Source organism: Rhineura floridana, chromosome 17, assembly GCF_030035675.1.
Source record: "Rhineura floridana isolate rRhiFlo1 chromosome 17, rRhiFlo1.hap2, whole genome shotgun sequence".
In the NCBI taxonomy this organism is placed as follows: domain Eukaryota; kingdom Metazoa; phylum Chordata; class Lepidosauria; order Squamata; family Rhineuridae; genus Rhineura; species Rhineura floridana.
Genome location: NC_084496.1, coordinates 21,677,957 through 21,703,564, shown reverse-complemented (window position 1 = coordinate 21,703,564; position 25,608 = coordinate 21,677,957). Strand labels below are relative to the sequence as shown.

The 25,608-nt window shown below is 42.7% G+C and overlaps 1 protein-coding gene across 1 annotated transcript in view; it reads right to left on the bottom strand.

The window, feature by feature from the left end:
• The window catches only part of LOC133372080 (CTD small phosphatase-like protein 2-B), a 69,930-nt gene that overhangs the window by 27,476 nt on the left and 16,846 nt on the right, over positions 1-25,608 (bottom strand). Inside the window, exons 3-6 of the mRNA XM_061600313.1 lie at positions 8,429-8,491; positions 4,911-4,990; positions 4,019-4,145; positions 2,345-2,440 (exon numbers count right to left, since the gene is read on the bottom strand). Of these exons, the coding sequence (XP_061456297.1) occupies positions 2,348-2,440; positions 4,019-4,145; positions 4,911-4,990; positions 8,429-8,491 (363 nt within the window). The 3' untranslated portion in view covers positions 2,345-2,347. The remainder of the gene's footprint in view (positions 1-2,344; positions 2,441-4,018; positions 4,146-4,910; positions 4,991-8,428; positions 8,492-25,608) is intronic.

The following is a 25,608-nucleotide window of genomic DNA, read 5'->3' as shown; positions in this document are numbered from 1 at the left end:
CTTGTTTTTTATTACTTAAGGTTTTCCTCTTTGTTTGGTTTTGAAATCTTCTGAGAGCAAGAGGAAAGGAGGCAGCCTTGTAACTGCCCAGTATTTGTGTCAATCAATTCTGTGCAAATCTGGCTTCTCCCCCTTCAAACAAGGAAAAAATGGATCTCTCCCCCCCCCCCGAGTCCCATATTTGTCACTTCCACTGGTCTGAAGTTCTACTGAAGGTTCTTTGCCTGCACCGGAAAAAACGGGTATGAAAAAGAACGGAACAGAACAGCAAACAGGAGAGAAAACACATTTTATTCTTGGATTTAGACGTTGCTCTTACAACTGAAAAGCAGCATACACAGACACACAAACTTTTAGCTTGTGTTGCAAGGGTATCCATTAAGGTGCCCTCCAGACGTTAAGGACTACCACTCCCATCAGCTCTAGCTAGCCTGGCCAACGATCTGGAATGATGGGAGGTGCGGTCCTTAGCAATTGGGGGGGCGGTATTCTGCTGGCGCAATATTTTACAAGATGCATTCACAGTATATGATACCATCTGACAAGTCAAGAAAAAGAAAGATTCACACATTTTGCTTGAAGATGGCAAAAAATCCAAAAAACCCAAAAGGTAAGATTTAGGACAGAGATGGGGCACCTGGAGTCCCAACAACATCCGGAAGGCTACAGCTCCTATCAGCCCCAGCCTGCACGGACAATCATCAGGGTTGATGAGATTTGTAGTCCAGTAACAACTAAAGGGCCACAAATTCCTCATCCCTGATTTAGCAAGTACGAAGAATCTCCCTCCAAACCTGAGACACTGCTGTGGATTGTGCAGCGGGTTCCAGCCTCCCACTCTAAGGAGGGGCCTTTCTGGGCAACAGGGGACCTTGACCAGGGCCCAACCTGGCCGTGTGCTGGTGCCAGGCCTGCTTGAATGGATTGCAAAGACCTAATTAAGAACTGTGTGGTCTTCACCACTTTCAAGACAATACAACTGAATTAAAATTCACCAGGACCTTAGGCCAGATATATCTCTGTACTAGATTTGGTTCTTGGGAACACCAAACAAAAACTTTGCGAACTGGACTGTTGTAATGGGCAAGACTAGACTTTCTCTTCCATCATCTCACCATGACATTTCATCTCGATTTCGGCAAAGAGATCGCCCTACAAAAACAAAACAACCCGGTGCACATAGGTCACCCCTCAAGTTTAATGAGTGGGGAATCTTACAAACCTACCTTCTGCATTTAAGGATTTCCTTTTTAAAAATGTGAAAATATCAGACTTTTTTAAAAAAAAGTTAGTGGGTTGTATCCAGCGTTAGACATGCTTAGAGCATATCTACTGAACTGGATGGACTTACTTAGGTCTGTTAATTTCAGTACGTCTGCTCACAGTAAAACTTAATTGGCTATAATCCAATAAATTTATTTTTTAATCAATTTTTTTAAAGTCCCTCATTTTAGGGTGCTTACCCTCCCAAGGCAGCTTAGAAAGCAGTCGAAACAATAAAATAACAAGCTATTAAAACAACAAAATAACTAACAATCACATTAAAACAACAGCAGTCAATGGAAGCACTATTAAAACACAGCGACTTGGCTTGCATGTTACGCTAAGGCAAACTATGGCCTCCGGGAAAAGAGATGGTGGCCACTTTGCACCTCTCCCGTCATTCTGCTGCTGTGCTACACTGAGCTAAGCCATGGTTTAGCTTAGCATGTCATCTGAATGTGGACTCATGATTTAATACTACCCAGACGAACCATGAATTGTAGATTTGTCCTATAGTTTATGACTCATGGTTTGTCAGAGAGCTAAACCACCAGCCTGGGTTTGCGTAACATGCTAAGCCAAACAAAGGTTTAGCTCAGCCCGGTGCAGCTGCAGAGGGAGAAGCAAAGCGGCCACAGTCTTCTCTCGGGGAATCCCCAGGCTTGCATATTTGTACTAAGCCATGGTTTAGTGTGATATACGAACCAAACCAGTGCCATAAAAATTGCCCCCAAACAAACTGCAATACGCAATGTTCTTAGGGCTCTTCTACAAGCCAAAAGGGGGGGCCATACATATCTCACTGCCGAGGGTACCCCAAAGATGGGGTAGCAGAATAGAAAAGGTCCTTTTCTTTTGATGGCAATGAGGGCTAGCACCTTGATATGGAGAAAAAAGAGAGAGGAGGGGAAATATCTGGAATTCTCCCTGCACAACCTCATCCATATGCATATGTATCTATTCACTCTGGTTGTTCCTCCATTTAATACAGATGTGGGAGAACCTTGGGCCCTCCAGATGCTGCCTCACACCAGGTTTAATATGTTGGTTAGATGCAAAGAGGCTCGCCATCTTAACTTACCATTTAGCTAAGCTTCTCCAGCACAGGGATCAGGCCCAGCAACTCTTTGTCCTGAGGATCTCCCGTCCATCTTGGGATCAGTATCACGTTGGATATCTTGGCAAAACAGAAACACAAGACAGCTTCCTTGGAAGGGGAACCTTTGGCCCTCCAGATGTTGTTGGGCCCCCATCAGCACCAGCCAGCATGGCCAACGATCAGCAATGATGGGAGCAGGAGCCCGACAACATCTGGAGGGCCACAACTTCCTCACCCCTGATGTAGGGCAGAGCCCCAGATAAGCAGGGTTCTTTCGGGGCGGGGGAGTTGGCGGAAGAGGCTGCCACAGAACATTTGGGGCTCAATCTAGATAAGAGACTTTGAAACTGCAGCATTTTCTCTGGGCAGTTCAGGTTTCACCTGCAACACGCTGAACTGTTAGATCTGCAACCCATGCAGGGCTCACTGGTGGGGCTGATGGGAACTATAGTCCCAAACACCTTGAAGGCACCAGTTTGGCGAAGGCTGGAGTAGACATTCCTGAGCTAGATGGGTCAATGGTCTGACCTGATATAAGGCGGCTTTCTATGTTCCCACACCAAGGATTAAAGAGAACAGGAAAAGGAAGAGACGGCAGAGCAGGTCCACAATCTCTACTGAGATTCCAGCTGCCCTATGGCCCTCCCTCAACTGTCACCGAGCAGCAGCCATTCCCTTCAGGCTGCAACAGAGGAAGCAGGGCTCTTCCATCGGCCTCTCACTCTCCCCCTCCTTCACTATCACCTAGCAGCAGCCATTCCATCAAGCCACCTGATCTGCATCAATCCCAGCTGGTTGTTTCAAGAACTTTTAGAACCGGTGCCTGTGTTGGTTGTTCAATATTCGCTGTTTAAATATCAAAAATAAAATAAAAACCAAATAGAAAGAGAGTTGCGTTGTTCCTCCTTCCCTGTCCCTTTTTCTTGAGTCTCCTGTCTTTTAGATTGTAAGCCTGAGGGGCAGAGAGTGTCTTTCCAGGGGTTGCCAACCATTTTAGGACCGTGGACACATTTGGATTTTTGAGCAAGTGCTGTGGTCGCCACGCCCTCTAGCCACTTTCGGTAGAATTAATCCTAGCCTTGAAAAGTGCATAGAGCTGAAAGAGGAAATGGGAAAGAGTGTCACTCTTCCAACTTCCTCTTTCAGCCCTATGTTGTTTTAAAGAGTGAAAAAGGTAACCTCTCTCACCACCTCGTGATCAAGGGGATAGTGGGTGGAGGCAGGGGGCTCAGAGTTTTTGTGGACACCAAGAGAAGACCTCAAGGGCACCTTTGTGCCCATGGGCACTGCATTAGTGACCCCGGGTCTTACTTTTGTAAGTCGCTCTAAAGTTGGTTTTTTAAAAGAAGAAGCTTTCAATAGCTAAATAGAGTGGTAACTTGTATCCATTGGGACTGGTAGGGCAGAAGGCAGGGAGCCCAACAGTAGCTGGAGCCAGAGCAATTGACAGGCAGATCCAACACATTCTAGTTTTGTCCCCCCCCTCCTCCTGCCTGGTGAGTTCTATAAGAAGCAACACTCAGACTGGGGTGGAGGAAGCTGGCAGGCAGGGCAACTCCCTGGTCAACTAAGAAGGCAACTCAGTGCGCTCTGGCTGAGAATAAATACAGCCCCCATTTGCCCTAATGGGCCAGCCTCCCCTGGCTAAATCCATACCTGGTAAGGGAATGCTTGCCGGTCATTTGCAACAGCCACAGTTCGGTCCAGGTCTCTCTCTAACACGGAGAGATCCCTTCTGTAGGAGCCATTGCAACAGAGGCAGTCCTCTTGATACAACTGGTGCCTGCAAAGTGATGGAAATTAAGAGATTTAGGCAATGTATCTTTCTTCTGCAAGATTGCAACATTCAGCACAAGAGCCAGGGCTTCTCCAGACAGCCTGTTTATTGAGCAGGGAGCGGGGGCAGGAGAGAGCCAAACAGCAGTGACAGGGGCAGGTGGATTATTATTATGTTTGTGTTTATTAGTTGCTTATTACCCAAAGGTCTCCAAGCGACCTACAGCGCTACTAAACACAAAAGTAAATATATCATACCATAAAGCCAAACAATAAAGAACCACCACCACCCACATACAGCCGCAGAAAGCTTTGGCAGCACACAAATAAAAACAACCATCATCTTAGCCTATCAAATGCCTGGGGGGGAAATCTAAGTCTTTACCTGGTGCCGAAAGGATGTCAAATGAAGGCAACAGGCAGACCTCTCTGGGTGGGGAGTGTGTTCCCCTGATGGGGAGCCACAACTGAAAAGGCCCTCTCCCTTGTCACCACGCTCCGAGCGTCCCTCAGAGGGGGGACCTGGAGAAGGGCCTCAACAGAAGATCTCAGGGTCCAGGTAGGTTCCTATTGGGAGAGGCATCTCAGAAGATATTGAGACCTTGGGCTGTAAACAGCTGCATAGGTCAAAACCAGCACTTTGAATTGGGCTGGGAAGCGTACAGGCAGCCAATGTAATTGGAACAGAACTGGTTTTATATGACCTGTTTGCCTTGAATGGGCTGCTTGGGGGAGGGCAGCAAAGCCACCACAGCCACAAGGCCACCATCACCTGATCAGGTTCCTCTGTGGTCCAAGGCCCTCCAGAATTTTATCAGCATACTCTTGCTTGGCAGTGGTGAACACAAAGACCTGGAACAAAAAGACACGGGTCTTGGTTTCCTGTCAGGTCTTGGAATACCCAACGGCAGGGATGGGGAACATTTGGCCCTCTGGATGTTGCTTAACTACAGCCCCTATCATCCCTGGCCATTGGCCACGCTTGCTGGGGCTGATGGGAGTTGTAGTACAGCAACGTCGGAGGGCCAAAGGTTCCCCATCTCTGCCAGAGTGCCTAAATGGCATGCTACACATAAACGGGTGGAAGAGACTGTCAATGCCCTCATTTCTTTATTTCTTCAAGAAACAGCTTCAGAGTGGTTTGTTTCGAGTGGAGAAGCAACATGGGGAGGAGGAGTTGGCGGATAACCCTTTCCCTACCACTCCAGGGTCTCAGACAGCAGGCCTTTCCCATCATTTGCTACTTGATCCTTCTTTAACTAGAGATCACAGGGACTGAACTTGGGACCGTCTGCATGCAAAGCAGGTGCTCTCCATGTCTTCAGAAAAAAAAAATCATATATTTGAGGAGTGTCCTCACGCAGAGCTTGGGGAACACAGTTTGTAATGCTCTTGCAGAAAGCCCATTTTAGCAAGCTCAGGGAAATGATGGGTAGGATCCCGTGGCTAGATAGACTAAAGAAAAAAGGAGCCCAAAAAGCATGGGAGTTCATGAAGAACGTATTACATAAAGCGCAATCGCAAACAATTCCAAAGAGAAAGAAAAACGGAAGACATCGGAAAAACCAATGTGGCTACACGGAAGACTGGTGGAGGAGGTAAAAATAAAAAAGAGCATGTATAAAGAATGGAAGGAAGGACGCATCACCTAGGAAGAGTACCGACGAGCGGCTCGGGCTTGCAGGAATAGCGTAAGGAAAGCTAAAACCCAGAATGAGCTGAGGCTGGCGAGGGAAGCGAAGAACAACAAAAAAGGGTTTTTCAGATATGTTCAAAGCAAGAGAAAGACAAAGGAAACAGTGAGACTGCTGCTCAATGAGGATGGCAAAATGTTGACAGATAACGAGGAAAAGGCAGAACTGCTCAACACCTATTTTGCCTCCGTTTTCTCCCAAAAAGGGAACAGTGTGCAACCTTGCATCGGTAGCAATCTCAGTAAGGGGTCGGGACTGCAGTTTGAGATTGATAAGGAGATAGTCAGGAAATACCTAGTTAACCTAAATGAGTTCAAATCTCCAGGGCCTGATGAACTGCATCCCAGAGTATTGAAGGAACTAGCGGATGTACTCTCGGAACCTCTTGCCATCATCTTTGAGAAATCCTGGAGAACAGAAGAAGTGCCGGAGGACTGGAGACGGGCAAACGTCATCCCACTCTTTAAAAAGGGTAAAAAAGAAGATCCGGGGAATTACAGGCCAGTCAGTCTGACTTCAATACCGGGAAAGATATTAGAACGGATAATAAAAGAGTCCATTGGCAACTATCTAGATGACAATGCTGTGATTAGAAGGAGCCAGCATGGGTTTGTCAAGAAAAAATCCTGTCAAACTAATCTCATCTCTTTTTTTGATCGGGTCACTAGCTTAGTAGATGGTGGAAATGCTGTAGATGTCATCTATCTAGATTTCAGCAAAGCGTTTGACAAAGTCCCCCACGACCTTTTGATTAGCAAACTAGTCAAATGCGGACTACATGGAAATACTGTCAGGTGGATTCACAACTGGTTGGAAAACCGTACTCAAAGAGTGGTCGTCGGTGGCTCTGCTTCGGACTGGAAGGAGGTCTCGAGTGGAGTGCCACAGGGTTCTGTCCTGGGGCCGATACTCTTCAACATTTTTATCAATGACTTAGATGATGGGGTGGAGGGAAGCCTTATGAAGTTTGCGGATGATACGAAACTGGGAGGGATAGCTAACACAATGGAAGACAGGAATAAAATCCAAAGGGACCTGGATAGACTAGGAAATTGGGCTGAAATTAATAAAATGACATTCAATAAAGACAAATGCAAAATTCTGCATTTAGGCCACAAAAACAAAATACACGGGTACAGGATGGGAAATACCCGGCTTAGCAGTAGTGCGTGTGAGAAGGACCTTGGAATTGTAGTGGATTGCAAGTTGAACATGACCCAGCAGTGTGATGCTGCGGCAAAAAAGGCAAACGCGGTTTTGGGCTGCATAAACAGAGCTATAGTTTCCAGGTCGAGGGAAGTAATAGTCCCACTATATTCTGCATTGGTCAGGCCTCATCTGGAATACTGCGTTCAGTTCTGGGCGCCTCATTTTCAGAAAGATATAGACAAGTTAGAGCGGGTCCAGAAGAGGGCGACGAGGATGATAGCCGGTATGGAGAACAAGTCTTATGAGGAAAGGTTGAAGGAACTTGGCATGTTCAGTCTGGTGAAGAGAAGGCTGAGGGATGACATGATTGCACTCTTTAAGTACCTGAAGGGCTATCACATAGAGGAGGGTACAGATTTGTTCTCTGCTGCCCCAGAGGGTAGGACTAGGTCTAATGGTTTTAAGTTGCAGGAGCGTAGATTCAGATTGGACATTAGAAAGAACTTCTTGACAGTAAGGGCGGTTCGGCAATGGAACCGACTGCCTAGGGAGGTGGTGGGATCCCCTTCGCTGGATGTCTTCAAGCAGAGGCTGGACAGCTATCTGCGGGAGATGCTCTAGCTGTGGATTTCCTGCTGTGAGCAGTGGGTTGGACTCGATGGCCTACAAGGCCCCTTCCAACTCTATGATTCTATGCGAGGCTACGCTATCCCTCAGGAGCCCAAGACAGTTCTTGGATATTTAAAGAGCATTTACAGAAAGTGATCTGTTGGTAGCGATTAATTTATGAACCATTGCCAAAACAATTGTAACGAAACACTGGGGGGGGGGGAGAGTAAAGCACCACCTCTGATTTGAACAGATTGAGAAAATATAGTGACAATGGGAACATTCACTTTTGTTTTTTAAGGCAATGGCAGTTAATCAGCAAAAGAGATTCATGGGAGTGAGGGAGAAACGGCCTATGTTTTGGAATGACGAGCATCAGGAAAGTGTGCAACTGTTCGATGCCTTCAACTTATAGTTTAAGTATTGTTGTATCCTACAAACTGTTCTTGAAAAAAGAAAAAAGCTTTACACCGGCAGGATTCTGCTACATAACATCATAAAAAGAACCTGGCAGCTGGATCAAGTCAATGGCCAGTCTAGTCCAGCATCCTGTTCTCACAGTGGCCCACCAGATGCCTTCTCCATGCGCCACTGACACACAGTAAGCGACAATCTGCTCATAGGGCCAGGGCGTTGAATTCAGCAGAATTTAGATTTGCGGCCAACTACCTCCAGCAGGGGTGGGGAACCTGTGGCCCTCCAGATGTTGCTGAACGACAACTCCCATCAGCCCCAGCAAGCATGGCCGATGGCTAGGTATGTCGTTCACCAACATCTGGAGGGTCAAAGGTTGCCCTGTCACCCGCTCTACAGGGTCTGTTAGGTTGCAAGCACTGACCTCATAGATTTTGGCAAGTGCTTCCAGGAATTCATGCACGTGGGGCCTCAGCTTCATCGAAACCTCAAAGATAACAAAAAACAAGAGCTGGAAAGCCAAATGAACGGAAGGGTTAGGCAGACCCTTCCACCCCCTGTTCTGCTCTAACAGCTTGAAATCTATCCAAAAATCTGCAGTGACGCATCCCTCAGTTCTGGGTGAAATCATGTTGGTGCGTTTCATAGAATTAGAAGTGAGCTTGAAGGTCATCTAGTCCAACCCCTTGTCTAGTGCAGAATCCAAAGTATTAACACACCGGGGTTTTTTAAAGGTCATATCCACACCATACGTAGAAGACTCTTGTACCACTTTAAACGGTGCTTGGAAATGTAGCTCTGTGAGAGGGGTCTCTTGGCACCTTAACAAACTACAGTTCCCAGTACTCTTTGGGGAAAGCCATGACTGTTTAAAGTGGTATGATAACTGCTTTAAATGTATGTGACCACCAGTAGTGTAGTAGCAAGTTCAGAAGTGCAGGGTCTCTTTGTGTTACAGCCACCCCCTTTTTTGCTGCTGGGTTGAGAAAGCCTTGTTAATGCCTTCTCCCACAACAACAGACATCCCTAGGAGCCAAGAAGCATGAAAGGGGAGTGTGTTAGCTACTGAGAACTGGACACAATCAGCAGGAAAGGACAAGTAAGTTAGAAGACTCTTCTCAGTGGCTAACACATTCTCCTTTCATGCTGATTGGCTCACAGGATGCTGGAGACATAGGGAACCTGCTGGGACCCTGCTTCCAAAAAACTAAAGGGTCTAAGATTCCCTGAGACCCTGGACAACTACACTCCTGGTGACCACATACACTCATGCAGCCACTGACTGAAAATTACAACCCTCAAAAGCAAACTCTCAGAATTGATTAGTTTGACAACAGTACGCAATAGCAAAGGCTGGGAAAGCCTGCATTTGCAGGGAGGGAGAAACAAGAAGACTGTTTCCCCCCCTCAATTCCCAGCTGCAGCCAACTCCTATACAAGTCACTGGAGTGACAATACGAACTAGACATGATTGCAAGCAGCCTCTATTATAGTCAATTTTATTCCTAAAGGAACATTTTAAAAAAGCATTCCTCAATGATGGGCTACTGCTGAGAAGCAGAGGTAGTGCTGTATTTTTTAAAAAAACAACAACAACAAAAGTTACATGAAAATGTATGTGCACTATATATAAAACACTTCCATATATGAATAAATTGAAACAAAAACAACAGCACCAAAACCATTCCATCATGCACAGTACTGATGGAGGTGCCCATCACAAACACAACGAAACACAGAGATCTATTGCTACAATACTCATTTGCTCCTGGGGGCTAGCTTTGGATTTTCCAGAGCACAAATCTGAAACGCTACAAAAACCTGAAGAGCCAGTTTGATCAGAGACCATGGCAAGACACCAAAAATGGATGTGTGCAACACAGGCAATGACAGCTCTGAAATGCTGCCTCCAAATCTGCAGGAAGCTGGCATTTGTGTATAGCGTCAGAATTCTTCCCCTTAGCTTCTCACCCCTGTTTGTCTGTCCCTTGCCTTTACAACATGAGTAAACACCTGAGGTACATAAGGCAAGCAAAGAGAAGAAAGATTTTATAACAAAGGAGCATCTAGGCCATATTGCACTAATTAACACTGACTAGATGGGGTTTCAAATAGCTATCTCTAACTTTCCACTCAGTTCATGCACAAAGCTTTCTTCTGTTGGCAAATTGGTTTACATTAATTAATTACATTTCTTTCATTCCATTTATAAATTGCTTTCCATAAAACACCCCCAAGCAATAAACAATAAAACATATATAAATTCTGTTTCTAGTCCAATGCAGATAAAGACTGGGATAAAAATATGCACTTAAAACCTAGTGGCGTCACTAGGAGGGTGAGGGGGGTGCAGACCACACCAGGTGACACCATCAGAGGGGGGTGATTCTCAGCTTTAATTTTAAAAAAATTAAGTTTCTAGGTGGTCCAGTTCTCAAGATATACATAAAAACATCAGCCGCCCCCGTTAAATCTTTTTTTAAACTACTGTATAGCACTTCGTAGCTTTAACCCCACCCATTCAGGATTGCAGCCAATCAGTGAAGTGTTTGTTTGACCTGTGGCAGTGTCTAGTAAACCTCATTGCAAGGCCAGAAAATGGTGCCCCCCCCCCGTTTATCTGAAAATCTCATAAATTGGGTAAGTATATACATTTCAGTTTTTCCCCCTCTTGTATGTAGGAGTCAGATCCTGGGCAGTGTTTTGAAAACCTTCCCAATACTTGCTTTTGTGGGGGTAAAAGCATTGCTAATCCCATATCTCCAGAGTAAATCCCATTGAATTCAATAGGATTTACTTTTGAGTAGACATGGTTATGAATGTGCTGAAAATCAATGGGACTTTGGAGTGAATGTAAAAAATTGTGCTTGTGTTCTCTTTCTGTCCCCCCCCTCTTTCTGTCCCCCCTCTCTAGTCCTATTTTAAAGCAAGTAGGCAGGGCTTACTTAGGTATTACAATTTTTATTCTGTAGGAAACGAATACTGATTTTTTAAAAACTAATACTGATCTTTCTGCAATGACCTACTGGTTTGACAATAAACTATTATATGGGCTGTACATATTTATACATCTGCAGAGTGTGTGTGTGTAGTCTTTCCAACAACCCTGTGAGGTAGGGTTGGAAACCAAGGCAGCTCACAACAAGAAATAAAGCCATTTAAAATCCAATAACCATAAAGCAAGAATAAACAGTTGGAAAACAGCCTAAAGAGGCATGATTCTGAATTTTGGGTTGGGTGAATGAAGTTTATTTATTTATTATTTGATTTATATCCCGCACTTCCTCCCAGTAGGAACCCAGGGCGGCAAACAAAAGCACTAAAAGCACTAAAAGCACTTTAAAACATCATAAAAACAGACTTTAAAATATATTAAAACATCTTTGAAAATATTTTTTAAAAGCTTTAAAAAAACATTTTTTAAAAAAAAAGAAAAGGCTTAAAAACATATTAAAAAGCAATTCCAACACAGACTCAGACTGGGATAAGGTCTCAACTTAAAAGAACAAGTTGAAAGAACAAGTTCCTTATCACTTGAGGCTGTAGTTCTCTGCACACTTCCCAGTTTGAGTAAGCCCCATTGAATACACTGGGACTTGCTTCTGGGTAAACAAACATCGGATTGCACTATAAATATATTTACAGATTGTGTAATTCATAAACATATTTGAGAGTCATGTTTATATAAATATTTCTTCATACTGTGTCCCAATAAGTATTTGATTTTACACTATGGTTGTAGATGATTTTTTCCTCTACATTTTAAGTGTGCCCTTCTTCCTTGGGGTGGTCATGGTTCTCCATTGTTTTCATCCTGAGGGGAGGATAGGCTGAGAGATGGTGAGTAGCACATTTAAGGTCTCTTCACCTCCCCCCCTTTTTAATTTGTATTTATTTTATATTTCTCCAATATCTTCCCCTGGCTGTTTTTATGTATTTTAAATATTTTTAGATTAAATAAATAGGAAATCATAATTGTGAACCTCCCTAAAAGCAATTTACCTATCCTTATGTTTTGGCAAAGTGATGGTGTGAAGGCATGCTGGTAGAACAAGAGACCATGTTTGAGGCATGTTATAAGGTGTTTCAGGACTTTATCACACATTACTTTTTGAGACCTGTAGATTCATGTTAGAAAGAACACGTGCACGTATTGAATGGTGGCTTGGGTGCTGTTTTTTCAGTCTACGCTGCACGCGTAGGGAAGGTGATACATCATCTGGCAGCTAGCTTCATAACGTGAGAATGAAAAACTTTTGGATCACCATGCATTTGTTTACTTTTCTCACTGTTGAGACCACTTCATATATTACTTTTTCATACACAGAAATTTAATCTCTGTATGGGAAAAAGTATTTTGTAAAATATGAAGGACAGTGGCTGCCCAATCAGTATAACCACTGTACAAGATCTACTCAGCCACTGTAATTACCTTTTTGTTTTGAGTGCCCTTTTGTCTGGGTCTTGGTTCAGGTGTGTATCCAACTTTATTTATTTATTTAAAATATTTCTAGCCCGCTCTATTTTTTACCCAGAAACTCAGAGCGGTGAACAACCTAAAACCAATACATAAAAAAGAATAAAACAGTAAAATGCCAAATGTACATAAATCAATTACAGTTAAAAAGACACAATAATTATATACTCCCTACCATAATTTATTAAAATTCCTATTCTACTTATAGTTAAACGCAACCCGAAAAAGGAATGTCTTCACCTGGCGGCGAAATGCCGCAAGTGAAGGAGCCAACCGAGTCTCACTCGGTAAAGCATTCCAGAGACTAGGAGCTATAACCGAGAACGCCCTATTTCTAGTTCCTGACAAGTGAACTTGTGAAACTGGAGGGATCGTAAGAAGTATTTCTTCCGAGGACCTCAACGAACGGGAAGGTTCATAATGAGATAACCGGTCAGATAAATAGACAGGGCCCAAGCCGTGTAGGGCTTTAAAGGTTAATACCAGCACTTTGAATTGAGACCGGAAGCGAAGCAGCAGCCAGTGGAGTTGTTGTAACAAAGGCGTTGTATGGGCTCGAAGGCCTGCTCCCGTCAACATTCTCACTGCTGCACGTTGAACCAGCTTAAGCTTCCGAACTGTCTTCAAACTTTGATGTGCTTATGGAAGGGGTGTGCAAGTAGTGCCCCCCCCCAAGTGTGGAGGCTTGGACAAACATTGTGTTATGGAAAACCAAAGTCTGTGTGAAAGTACATATTTGGGAATGCCATCAGTGTAATCCTAAACACACTTAATAAATAATATCGAACTTGCACGTCACAAAATATATTACGGTCATGTCCATAAGCACCAGGAGTGTAGTCGCCCAGGAGGTCTTAGTCCCTCTGCTTTTTTGGGAGTAGGGTCCCTATGTCTCCAAGCATCCTACAGTCAGCATGAAAAGGGAGTGTGTTAGTCACTGAGAAGAGTCTTCTAATATGCTTCCTTGCCTTTCCTGCTGATTGGAGCCAATCAGAGTGAAAGGAGGTGAGTCAGCCACTGAGAAGACTCTTCTCAGTTGCTAACGCTCTCCACTTACATGCTGATTGGCTCCTAGAGATGTTTGTTGTTGTGAGAGAATGCATTAACAAAGATCTCATTCTTAATCCAGGAGTAAAAAAGGGTGTATGTGGCTGCAACTATCATGAAGGGACTCTGCACTTCTGAATTTTCTACTAAACAACTGATAAATACCTATGTAACTTTGTTTCTGGAGACTTATTATTAAGAATCACTTTCCATAACTGTAAGGAGGTATGTCCACACGCATGCATCCCAGGCACCTGAATGAGGGGAGACAGCAGCACAGGGACATAAGCAGATGTCTTATTCCAGGGGTTCCCATACTTTTCTTCTACATAGACCACTTGAAAATTGCTGAGGGTCTGAAAGTATCTGAAAATTTACTATGGGCATATGCAAGATAATTAACTCCCATTAGTGATAAGAGCAAGAATTTGGGCTGTGCGTATGATATTGTAATTTAAAGGTGTAATTTTAATTTTGCTAGTTGTTTATGTCACTACTATTGCCATTACATTCAGTGATATACGGGAATTACGATTTACGAGTAACATTAGTACAAAAAACATTACTAAGGATTCTGTATGGTCTGGTATGGGAGGAGGTCCATGGGGGTGACACCATGAGTTACTGCACTGGGTGACACCAACCCTAGTGACGCCACTGCTGCTTCCTATCTTGTACAGAATAGACCTCCAGGTGAGATGGTATCTGCAGGAAGTTCTTTCTTACAGAACACAGTGGCCTACTGGGTATATAAGAGGGGGTATTATCATTTACATTTGTCGACAAGAAAGAATTCTGACAAAGATAATGGGAAATAGGATAGGGAGGGGTGGTGGCAACTTCAGAAGTGTGTGCCTGCACCCAGAGCAAATGAACAGGGATGTTCCAAAGCCTCTGTTGCTGTTCACATGAAGAAAGATCTCTATACCTAGGACCACAGGCGAGTCAGTGTGCAGAATCACTGACTATAAGTAACTGCTGTGTAAGACCAATATATACATTCTATACCAGCTATCCTGAACCTCCAGACTTTTTTTTTTTTACAACTCTAATGATTCCTGATGGGAGTTGGAGTCCAAAAAAATCTGGAGGGCTACTAGGCTGTTCTATACTTGCATGGCATAAACAAAAGACAGTATGACCTGTCTGGAGGTCAATCTGTGAATCACCAATAGACCTAGATGCTTCTCTCAGACAGAGGATGACTGCAAAGTGGGGACCACTTTCCCAAATACACTTTTAAGCAGCAGGTGCAGAGCTTGGAAAAGTTACTTTTTTGAACTACAACTCCCATCAGCCCAATCTAGTGGCCATGCTGGCTGGGGCTGATGGGAATTGTAGTTCAAAAAAAGTAACTTTTCCAAGCTCTGCAGCAGGGGAACTCTTGCAACTCGTTCACATGACTAAAACCTTAATGTGGTTAAAGGTTAATACATGTCTCCTTTAGAAACCAATATGGATGTCAACAGCTAAATATTACCATCTGTCATGACTAGACATAAACTGAAAAACTCCTGATTGTTATGATTAAATTCAGAACACAGCGAGCAGTTCTGCAAGTAGTTGAAGTATGGGAAATCAGGGATGACAACACTAGGCTGACTATTATGGATTTTGAGGCTATGCCTTATTATGAGCTTCACTTCCCTAATGTTACCCCAACTTGGTTCAGTCTAATGAATTTTGCTTTCTCCTCAACACAAAAGTACTACATTTAACAGAACTCATAGCGTCATGCTTCCTTTTCTAGAAAAATATACAATGTGTATATTTAATAAATAATAGCTCTTCTGCACTGATGCAAACTTAAACGAACTCCACATACAAATGTTACCTTAAAAAGTTTAAGGAAGGCTTATTCTGGGGACCAATCTAACTTGAAAGTGGCAAAACCCACTCGCGCACTGAGAAAGTAGCCAAAGGGAGTGGGACCTACATGGAATTGAACCTAAGAGATTTTTCCCTGTGGCTTGCAGCTCTCATTTTAAGCAAAAAAGAATGAAACTCTGGTCATTTTACATACAGAAATATAGAAAAGAAATACACACAGGCAACATTCCACATAATTGCTCAGTAAGTAGTAAATGTGCTCCTTCCTTTAGTGTTCTGGCCAACCACTGCAAAGGATTCCAGCAAAGACCATATAAGACCCCCAGCAAAGGAAGACCAGCCTGACCCCCTACAGGATGTATATGCCAATTTACAGCTCACTGCTTTGTTCTGGCACTGTCAAAATGAACTCGACTCTACCTTTCCCCTCCACTCCCCTTCCCCTATGCATCTTTTCAGTCTGTAAGCTGAAGGGCAGAGCCTGTCTCTCACCACCCTTTTTTAAAAATTACGTCAACTGTTTTGGGAGACAATATTTGTTTGAAAAATATAATAAAAAATTAGAAAAATTACACACAAAAATACAAGCCAAATGCTTCTCAGTATTACTAAAAAGGTAAATTTTAGAGTCTAACTTACAACGCCAACACTGCATCCCTCAGTCCCTCTGGGTACAGGCCTTGGGAACACTTACACATAATTCATTATTATTATTATTATTATTATTATTATTATTATTATTAAATCTTTCCCTTCCTCCTTAAGGAACCCAGGGCAGCCATACAACATCTCCATTTAAAACACAGAATTTAAAGCAATTTAAAATACATTTCAAAGCAACCTCAGAAATGACACTTTCAAAGCTGCTAAAACCAACTATCTTTCAACTACCAAACAGTTTCCTAATATTGCTATAACAGTGAGTCAAGTGCAAAGCAAATACTATTTTATTAAGGACACATTTTAATCTGGTTTGCAAGTAAGCTGATATTAAGTTACATTGTAGGAATGTTCTAACATGCAGAAATATAACGTGCATTTAATCGTGAAGAAAATACTTTTGTGCACTTGCTATGTATAGGACCTGCCCCATCATGACATCTTCACTTTCAAAACGTAATGTATTTTGTAGAATATATTCATTCATTCATGAATTCATTCATTAATTCATTGGCAATCACTCGTGGCCGAGTAAGATTGTCTTCCAAGATAAGGTGTTTAACAGTGGGTCCGTAAGTGACTGTGGAGGCCAATTCTGGATCCACACAGCCTCCCACAGTGAGGACATAGGTTTTCAGATGGAAGATGGTCACGATGAGGATTTGCTTGACGTGCCTTCTGCTTAGCTCGTTTGTCCCGTTTGCCCTGTACTCGTGCTTCTTCAAAGTCCATAGAACCTTTGATAATGGCCGACCTCCAGTTGGGATGCTCATGGGCCAAGGTTTCCCAGTTCTCGGTGCTTATGTTACATTTTTTTAGATTAGCTTTGAGAACATCTTTAAACCTCTTCTGCTGTCCACCAAAATTCCGTTTTCCATCCTTAAGTTGGGAGTAAAGTAGCTGCTTTGGAAGACGGTGATCAGGCATTCGAACAACATGGCTGGTCCAGCGAAGTTGATGTTGGAGGATCATTGTTTCAACACTGGTGGTCTTTGCTTCTTCCAATATGCTAACATTAGTCCGCCTATCTTCCCAAGTAAGTTGCAGAATTTTCCAGAGGCAGCGTTGGTGGAATCTTTCAAGAAGTTGGGAGTGGCGTTTATAGATGGTCCATGTTTCACAGGCGTACAGTAAGGTCGGTAGTACAATGGCTTAGTAAATAAGCATTTTGGTCTCCCTGCGAATATCCCGATCCTCAAACACTCTACGCTTCATTCGGGAGAATGCGGCACTCGCAGAACTCAGACGATGCTGAATTTCAGCATCAATGTCAGCTTTTACAGAGAGATGGCTGCCAAGATAAGAAAGGTGATTGACATTCTCCAGTGTTGCACCATTAAGCTGGATTAATAGTGCTACAGAGGGATTGGTTCGCACTTGCTGATGAAGCACTTTGGGTTTTTTGATGTTAAACGTGAGGCCAAGCTTTTCATGTGCTTCTGCAAAGACATATAGGATAGTTTGAAGATCTTCCTCTGAATGTGTGGAGACTACATTATCACCAGCATATTGAAGTTCTATGACAGAGGTTGTAACTACCTTACTTTTTGCTTTCAGCCTACTGAGATTAAAAACCTTTCCATCTGTTTGATATGTGATTTCCACGCCAGTGGGAAGTTTCCCCTCAACAAGGTGTAGAATCATGGTGATGAAAACAGCAAATAATGTCAGAGCAATGACACATCCCTGTTTGACGCCTGGTCCCACTTTGAATGGATCACTGTGAGAGCCATTGTTATCCAAAATTGTTGCCCTCGTGTCGTCATGGAGGAGTCGCAAAATATTCACAAATTTATCAGGGCATCCAATTTTCAGAAGGATGGTCCAGAGAGCAGTTCGATTTACAGTATCAAAGGCCTTATCAAAGGCCTTTTTCTTGAAGCTGTTGTGCAGTGAAGATCATGTCCACTGTCCCCCTGGAAGGGTGGAAACCATTTTGGGATTCAGGGAGGATGTCTTCTGAGATAGGTAGGAGGCGATTTGCAAGGATCCTTGCAAGGATTTTACCTGCGGTGGCAAGAAGAGGGATACCTTGGTAGTTCCCACAATCTGTTCTATCACCCTTCTTGAGAAGAGTGATAATTATGGCATCCCTAAAATCTTCCGGGATCTCCTCCCTCATCCAGATTTTTTCAATGAGTTTATGAAGTTGTTGTGTAAGTTCAGGCCCACCTTCTTTAAAGACTTCAGCAGGAATCCCATCAGGTCCATTAGCTTTGTTGTTCTTAATTTGACTGATGGCTTTACTGACTTCATCCGAATTAGGGAATACTGCAAACTCATCTCTAATTTGTTGTTGTGGGATTTGCGAGAAGACCTCATCAGCCACAATAGAGTTGCAATTAAGGAGGTCATGGTAATGCTCTTTCCAACGCAGTACGATAGACTCTTTGTCCTTTAGAAGTTTGGTACCATCCACTGAACGTAAGGGATTTGTACCATAATTTGTTGGTCCATAGATGGCCTTTGTGGCATTAAAAAAGTGCCGTGCATCATGAGCATCTGCAAAATGCTGGATTTCTTGAGCTTTCTTTATCCACCAGGAGTTCTTAAGTTCTCTAGTTCTTCTTTGGACCTCAGCCTTTGCACTGGCATAGATTTTTTTCTTAGCAGCACAGTTAATGTCTTCTTGCCATATCTGGAAGGCTTTCCTTTTCTTGTCAATGATATGTTCAATCTCACTATCATTCTCATCAAACCAGTCCTGATGTTTCTTAGTTTGGTATCCAATCGTTTGTTCACATGCTGTAATAATGGAAGTCTTCAGTTTAATCCAGTGTTCCTCAACGTTTTCAGGGAGTTCTGTAGGTAGATGTTTCTTGAGAGTTGTTTGAAAGCAAGCTCGCTTAATAGGATCTTGAACGGCGTGGATGTTTATTTTACGCCTTGGTTTTCTTCCTTGGAGCCTACGTTGAAGAATAATATTAATGGCCATAGTGGATCGAATTAATCTGTGATCTGTCCAGCAGTCATCGGCACTCGTCATGGCCCTGGTGGGGAGTACATCATGATGATCTCTAGCACGGACAATTACGTAATCCAGGAGATGCCAGTGCTTCGACCGAGGGTGTTTCCATGATGTTTTAAAATTTATCTTTCTGGCAAAACAGTGTGTTTGTGATAACAAGATTATGCTCTGCACATTTAGTCAGAAGTAGAATTCTTGCTATTGCCAACTCCTTCTTTCCCAATGGTTTCTGGCCATAAATCAAAATCACACCCAACTCTTGCATTGAAATCGCCCAGGAGGATCCTCCTTAGGTATCTCTGATAAGATGGTGTCCAGCTGGGTATAAAAATTTTCCTTGATGTCTTCATCACCATCTAATGTTGGTGCATAAGCACTTAGAATAGTTGCCTGCTGGTTTTTGGCGAGTTTTAATCGGAGAGTTGAGAGTCGTTCATTAATGCCAGTAGGAACTTCTGACAAGAGCTTCACAAGATCATTTTTAATGGCTGGAAAAGAGAAATGGTTAACTTATCAAGAACTATTAGAAAATGTACATGGAGAATATATAATGAAAGAGAGAGACCAACTGATAAAGGAAGGATATAGTTCTCAATGGTTTGCCTATTTACAATTGTTAGAAAGATATAAAATGGACAAGAAAATGTATGGGTTTGAAATAAGTAAATCTGATTTTGAAATAGGTTTGTGTACAAATGATGAAAATACAATGGCGAAAATGTATAAACTCTTACTGAAAATGGATAGAGAAGAAGAACAAGTAAAAGAGTGTATGGTAAAGTGGGCAAAAAATTTTGGTTATAACATACAAATGGATCAATGGGAAAATATGTGGAAAAAAGGCTTGAGATTTACATTATGCTATAATCTTAAAGAAAATTTCTATAAAATGATGTATCGTTGGTACATGACTCCAGAAAAGTTGTCAAAAATGTATAGTAATGTTTCTAATGTTTGTTGGAAATGTAAACAACAAGAAGGATCATTTTATCATATGTGGTGGCTGTGTAAAAAGGCAAAATCATTTTGGGCACAGATAGGTAGGATGATGCAAAAAATTCTAAAGATAAATATTCAGTCAAAACCAGAATTTTTTTTACTGGGTTTTATGGATAAACAAATAGAAAAGAAATATGGAAGAATAATATTATATATGATTACGGCAGCAAGATTATTATATGCACAAAAGTGGAAAATGGAATCAACACCAACAACGGAAGAATGGCTATTGAAATTAATGGACTTAGTAGAGATGGATAAATTGACGTTTACTTAGAGAAAAATCGACAGATACATTTCTTAAGGAACGGAAGCCTCTCTTAGATTTTTTGTTGAAAGATCAAAATAAAATGATGATATTGGGATTTGACGATTAACTAAGATAGCCTATGAAGAAAAGTGATCCTGTATGTATATATTAAGGGACAGGTTTGATATATATTATATACTTATAGCTGATCTGCGACAAATCGGAAGTCAACTATTTTACTTTTTTTTCTTTTGTTGTATTGTTATGTTTTTGTTGTTTGACTTTGTTTTGTTTGTCTTTTGAAAAATTTGAATAAAAATTATTAAAAAAAAAAAAAGATCATTTTTAATAACAAAGCCTACTCCATGTATTCTTTGTTCTTGTTCAGGCAGTCCTTTCCAGAAGAAGGTGTAACCTCCTTTTTCTTGCTTCAATTGTCCGTCTCCTGCTCTTCGAGTTTCTTGGAGTGCTGCTATGTCAATATTAAAACGTCTCAACTCCCTCACAATGATGGCAGTCCTGCGTTCAGGACATTCACTATCTGTATTGTCCAGCAATGTCCGTATATTCCACGTTCCAAAGTTCATTTGTCTTTTGCGACCGCTAAGTGGTGACCCCACTGGACGCGGTGATCCAGTCAGGGAGAGAGAAGAGGCAGACTATGTTTAGGGCACCTTTTCTAGCCCCCTCCCCATACGGAGTAAGCAGAGTGGATCCTGAATAGGACTGCTCAGTCGGATACAGCTGCCGAACTACTCAACTGCCTCGGTCCTTGAGCCAGGACGACTGAGTCTGTATCCACCGCCCATGTGCCGGTCCACGACTAGGGGCTTCCGGATTTCACAGTCCTGCCCCTGTTGCTATTCGCCGATCACCATGGGACTTTTGGTTTGGTTTGGTTGGAAGACACCTGTGTGTGAATTTGTTTTATGTGGGGAGATCGGTGTACAACGATCAACACACAATCTTGACAGAAAAAGGCTGGATAGTCACCTTGCAGTGGTGAGTGGTGTTCCAATGAACCCTGTGAGCAATGCCGTCGGGAGTCATGTACTTCCAGCAGGGTCACCCATGGTGGTAAGGTCAAGGGAGAGGAACCAGACAAAGAACGATCCAAGAAAGTCTTCAATGGCAGAACAGGCGGAGGATAACAATGTGTACGTTACAACGGCTGTGACGGCAGATGAAGGCTGCAGCAGATAAAAGACTTCCAATTGTCATGGTATCCATGCCATATAATATATATATGAGGTAGATACTTTATTGCAGAATTAGCCATAGGCCATGTGCAAAATACAAACAAGAATAAAATACAAGGTATATACATATATAAAATTTACAAAACATGACATAACAATTCATATAGAGCTTGGCTGGGCATTTGTCTTTTCGGCAAAGGACCCTCTCAGTTTGAGAGCTGCAACTGCAAAATTAGCGGCCGCAATGGTCACAAAGTTGGAATCATCAGATAAAAGCGCAAATATTTCTCTGTCAGAACAAGGTCTTAAGAGATTTAAAATGGGAGAAAGAAATTTCTGTCTAGGGTCGTCGAAGAGCGGACAGTAAAGTAAGTAATGAACGATCCCTTCAATGTCCTTGCAGCCATATATACATTGGTGCTGGATTACTGGAATACCCCAAAACCGTCCCTCAAGATAGGCCGTAGGCATGGTTTGAAAGCGGAGAGCCGTAAAGGCTCTTCTAATGAGGGGTCTATCTATGGCTACTAAATAATTTGACATGTAGTGGTTGAGTTTGATGGTAGGATACCATCTGGAAAAGGAGGCCAACTCAATGGATGCTCGATCCTGAGCTGCATCATGGTTAAAAATGCAGTTACGAAGAGCGGTGTTACTTAGCTCCACTAGCTTAGCAGGGGAGAGGTCGTATTTGGAAAAAATGGACAGCCACTCTGTGGCAGCTCCGACAGACTGCATTTGTTCTTGCCAACACTGCTTGGCCAAAGAGGCACCGTCCATGTCATTAAGACAAAGCCAGAATCTTAGTAATGCTAGATCTATGCGTGCTTGTATTGAAGGCAGACCCAATTCTGCTCTGACATGGGCTGCTGTGGTCCCCTGAGGGAGGCCCAACAATTGTCTCAAAAAATGTTCTGAATAGATTCAAGTTTAGTTCTGGCCATGTTTCCCCAAAGTTCAACTCCATATAGGATTTTGGGGAGTATTTTTGCTTTAAATATTTTAATCAGCGGGGGAATAAGTTGCCCCCCCGTGTGAAAAAGAACTTTTTAGCTGAACCTAGAGCTCGGGACCCAACTAGAGCCGCTGCCTTGATTTGTAAAGTCCAGGATAATCTATTGGATAAGTGTACACCCAGATATTTAAAGGTGGGAACTTGTTCAAGAGTGACCCCATTTAAAGGCCATCTATTTTTAACTTTCATAAATTTCCCACAGATCATAACTTTTGATTTAAACTGGTTGATAGTAAGATTTTGGGCATCACAATACTCTTTCAATTTGCAAATCATACGTCTGAGCCCAATTTTTGTTTGGGAGCAGAGTACCACGTCGTCAGCATACAGGAGGACATTGATCTTTTTGTCACCAATGGGGGGGGGGGAAAGGCAGGTGAAGTAAGTGTATCTACAAGATCATTTATGAAAAAAGTGAAAAGAAAAGGAGCCAGTAGACAGCCTTGTTTAACCCCCTTAGGACTGGAATTTTTGTTGACAAGGAACCCGTGATATTTTGGCGTACCTGGGCTACGTTGGATTGGTAGAGAGCCCTAATCAGCCAGTACAATCTTTTATCTATATTTGAATTGGCCAGTTTTTTCCATAGGAGCCCCCTGTCCACTGAGTCAAAGGCCGCGCTAAAGTCAACGAAGGCTAGATATAAAGAAGGGTTTGCTTTAGATCGTGTTTTCTTCATAAGGTGGTATAGTGTGAAAACCTGATCGATTGTACTTTTATTTGGTCTAAAGCCTGCCTGTTCTTCACATATTATATGGCTGAACTGGTCCCAATCTTTAAGCTTGTTTAGGAGCAGACGACTATACAGCTTCGATGAAATGTCGAGTAAGGATATGGGGCAGTAGTTTGAAGGTATGGTGGGATCTCCTTTTTTAAAAATAGGAACCACAATGCTAGTTCGCCAGCCTTGTGGAATTCTGCCTGTGGTGTTTATGTAAGTAAACAGGACAGCGAGTAAAGGAGCCCACCAAGATGAATCTTGAATTAAGAAATCTGGAGGTATCATATCCTCCCCGGGGGCTTTCCCTGCTTTCAGGGAGGAGATAAGCTCTCTGACTTCCTCAGAAGTAATTGGTGGTCAAGACGGAAGGCCAGCCAGCTCTTTTGTTATCTCCACAGGGCTTGAAGGGAGTGGACTGCCAAAGATTGAACTGAAATAAGCAACCCAAATCTCTTGGGTAATTGGAGAAAAATGTGTGAGGCGTTGGGTCAAAATTTCCCTGCAAAAGTCTCCAGAATTCCGGCTCGTTTTTATCACGGGCCGCTTTTGCTAGGGCCAACCAATTTGCCTGGTAAAAAGCTTGTTTTTTATTTTTGAGTGTTAGTAATTGATGGAAAATAACAGGATTATTATTGGCACGGAATAATTTGATTAACTTGATGAGGTGTTTCTTTGAAAGACCTGCATTCTTTGTCGAACCAGGTTCTGGGGTGTAAGGAGGCTGGAAGTATCGTTAGGGCTATTATCTGTGGTCTGAGTTCAGTTATGATATCTTCATATATGTTAATGTTGTTCTGGGGATCTGATATTGCCGTCTGACGTAACAAGGGGAGGGGGCTTAATTGGAGGATGCTGTGGGCCCTTGTCCCTATGTCTTGTGACCATTTACAGAGTTTAAGGCCAACCAAAAGCTCAGGACGGGAAAACTTTATAGGAAGCGAGGTACAATTTTTTGGGACCATAAGAGATAATTTTAGGGGCAGGTGATTGCTTTCTGGTCTTGGTAGCACTTCCAGTTGCTTAACCCTGTTTATCAAAGTATGAGAACCCAAAAAATAGTCCACTAAGCTGGCCCCCAACCTCGCAAGGTATGTGAAATTGCCTTTGGAGAGATCTAATGGGGAACCATTAAGGCAAATCAGCTGAAATTTTTGTAATAGCTGGCTAAGGGCTACTCCATATTTATTAACTATGTGGTCCTTTGCTGATCTATATAGGAGAGGAAAACCCTCCAGTGATTCATTAAGATTTACGTGTCCCTTGGGAAAACTTGAGCCCAGCCTTGCGTTAAAATCACCACCAAGGAGAAACTCATAGGTTGGATACCTGAGTTGGAGTGTTTCCAGGAAGGATTCCAGCGCCCTCCAGGGAGAAACTGGCTGAGAAGAGTTGGACGGGGGGGATATAGGTATTAATGCAAATAATAGGCGGAACACCAGGAAGCTTCAAACCCAAGGCAAGGGAGCAAGCCGGGGCCTCTATTTTAAGCTCACTCACTTGATCAGTGAGGTGCTTGGCAAGCAATATTGCCAGGCCGCCACTTCCTCGACCTTTGGGTGCAGATTCAGTGGTGAGTTTTTGCCAAGATTTATAGCCCCTGAGACCAAAAGGCTCATCAGATATGAGCCACGTTTCCTGAATAAAGATAATGTCAAAGGTTTGTAGGAACTGTATGAAGGCCGGATCTGCCATCTTGTTCTTCCAGCCAGCGATGTTCCACGATAGAATTGCCAGAGGGGTACCCAAGGCCTGAAAACTCTGAATTTTGTGGGTTTTGGGGATAGGGACAGGATCTTTTAGGTTAGTTAGAATCTTTTGCTGTTGTCAAGGGAATGGGGTGATAATGTTCACTAGGGGGGTTAGGACACTCACATTCGATGTTACTTTGGCTGTGGGCGCTGGATTCCACAAAGACTCTGTTTTGGTCTTTCGGATTTTATCTGGAGAGCCCAATTCTTCCGGATGTAAAAATCGTCTTTCAAGCCAGGTTAAGTTTGGCACGGGAAATGGATCACCCAAAGGTGTTTTGTTGAGTTGGGAATCTAGCGGACCTGGCTTTCCGGCAGAAATTGATACACAATTATTATTATTTAATGCTAAGGATTGCAAAGGAAAATCAGTTTCAAGCTTGGTGAGTGAGGAGTCGATGAAGTCTTCCAAAACAGAGGAAAGGCAGTTGGTGTAGTCTACGCCATATATATATGGCTCAACATAACATATTTTATTTTTTATTTATTTGGTAAGCACTAGACATCAGGGATGTGGGGTGGAAAAATTTCCAGTGCTTTACTTTTCCATAGAAAAGTTTCTGTTTTGTAAGTTCATTAGTAACAATGAATGGATGGCAATTGCAGGTGGCTCCTGCTTCCTTCCTACCCTCATGTGAGTGAAAGAAACAAACCACGATAAGAAGTCAATGTTTGTTGGCTTGTCCCACA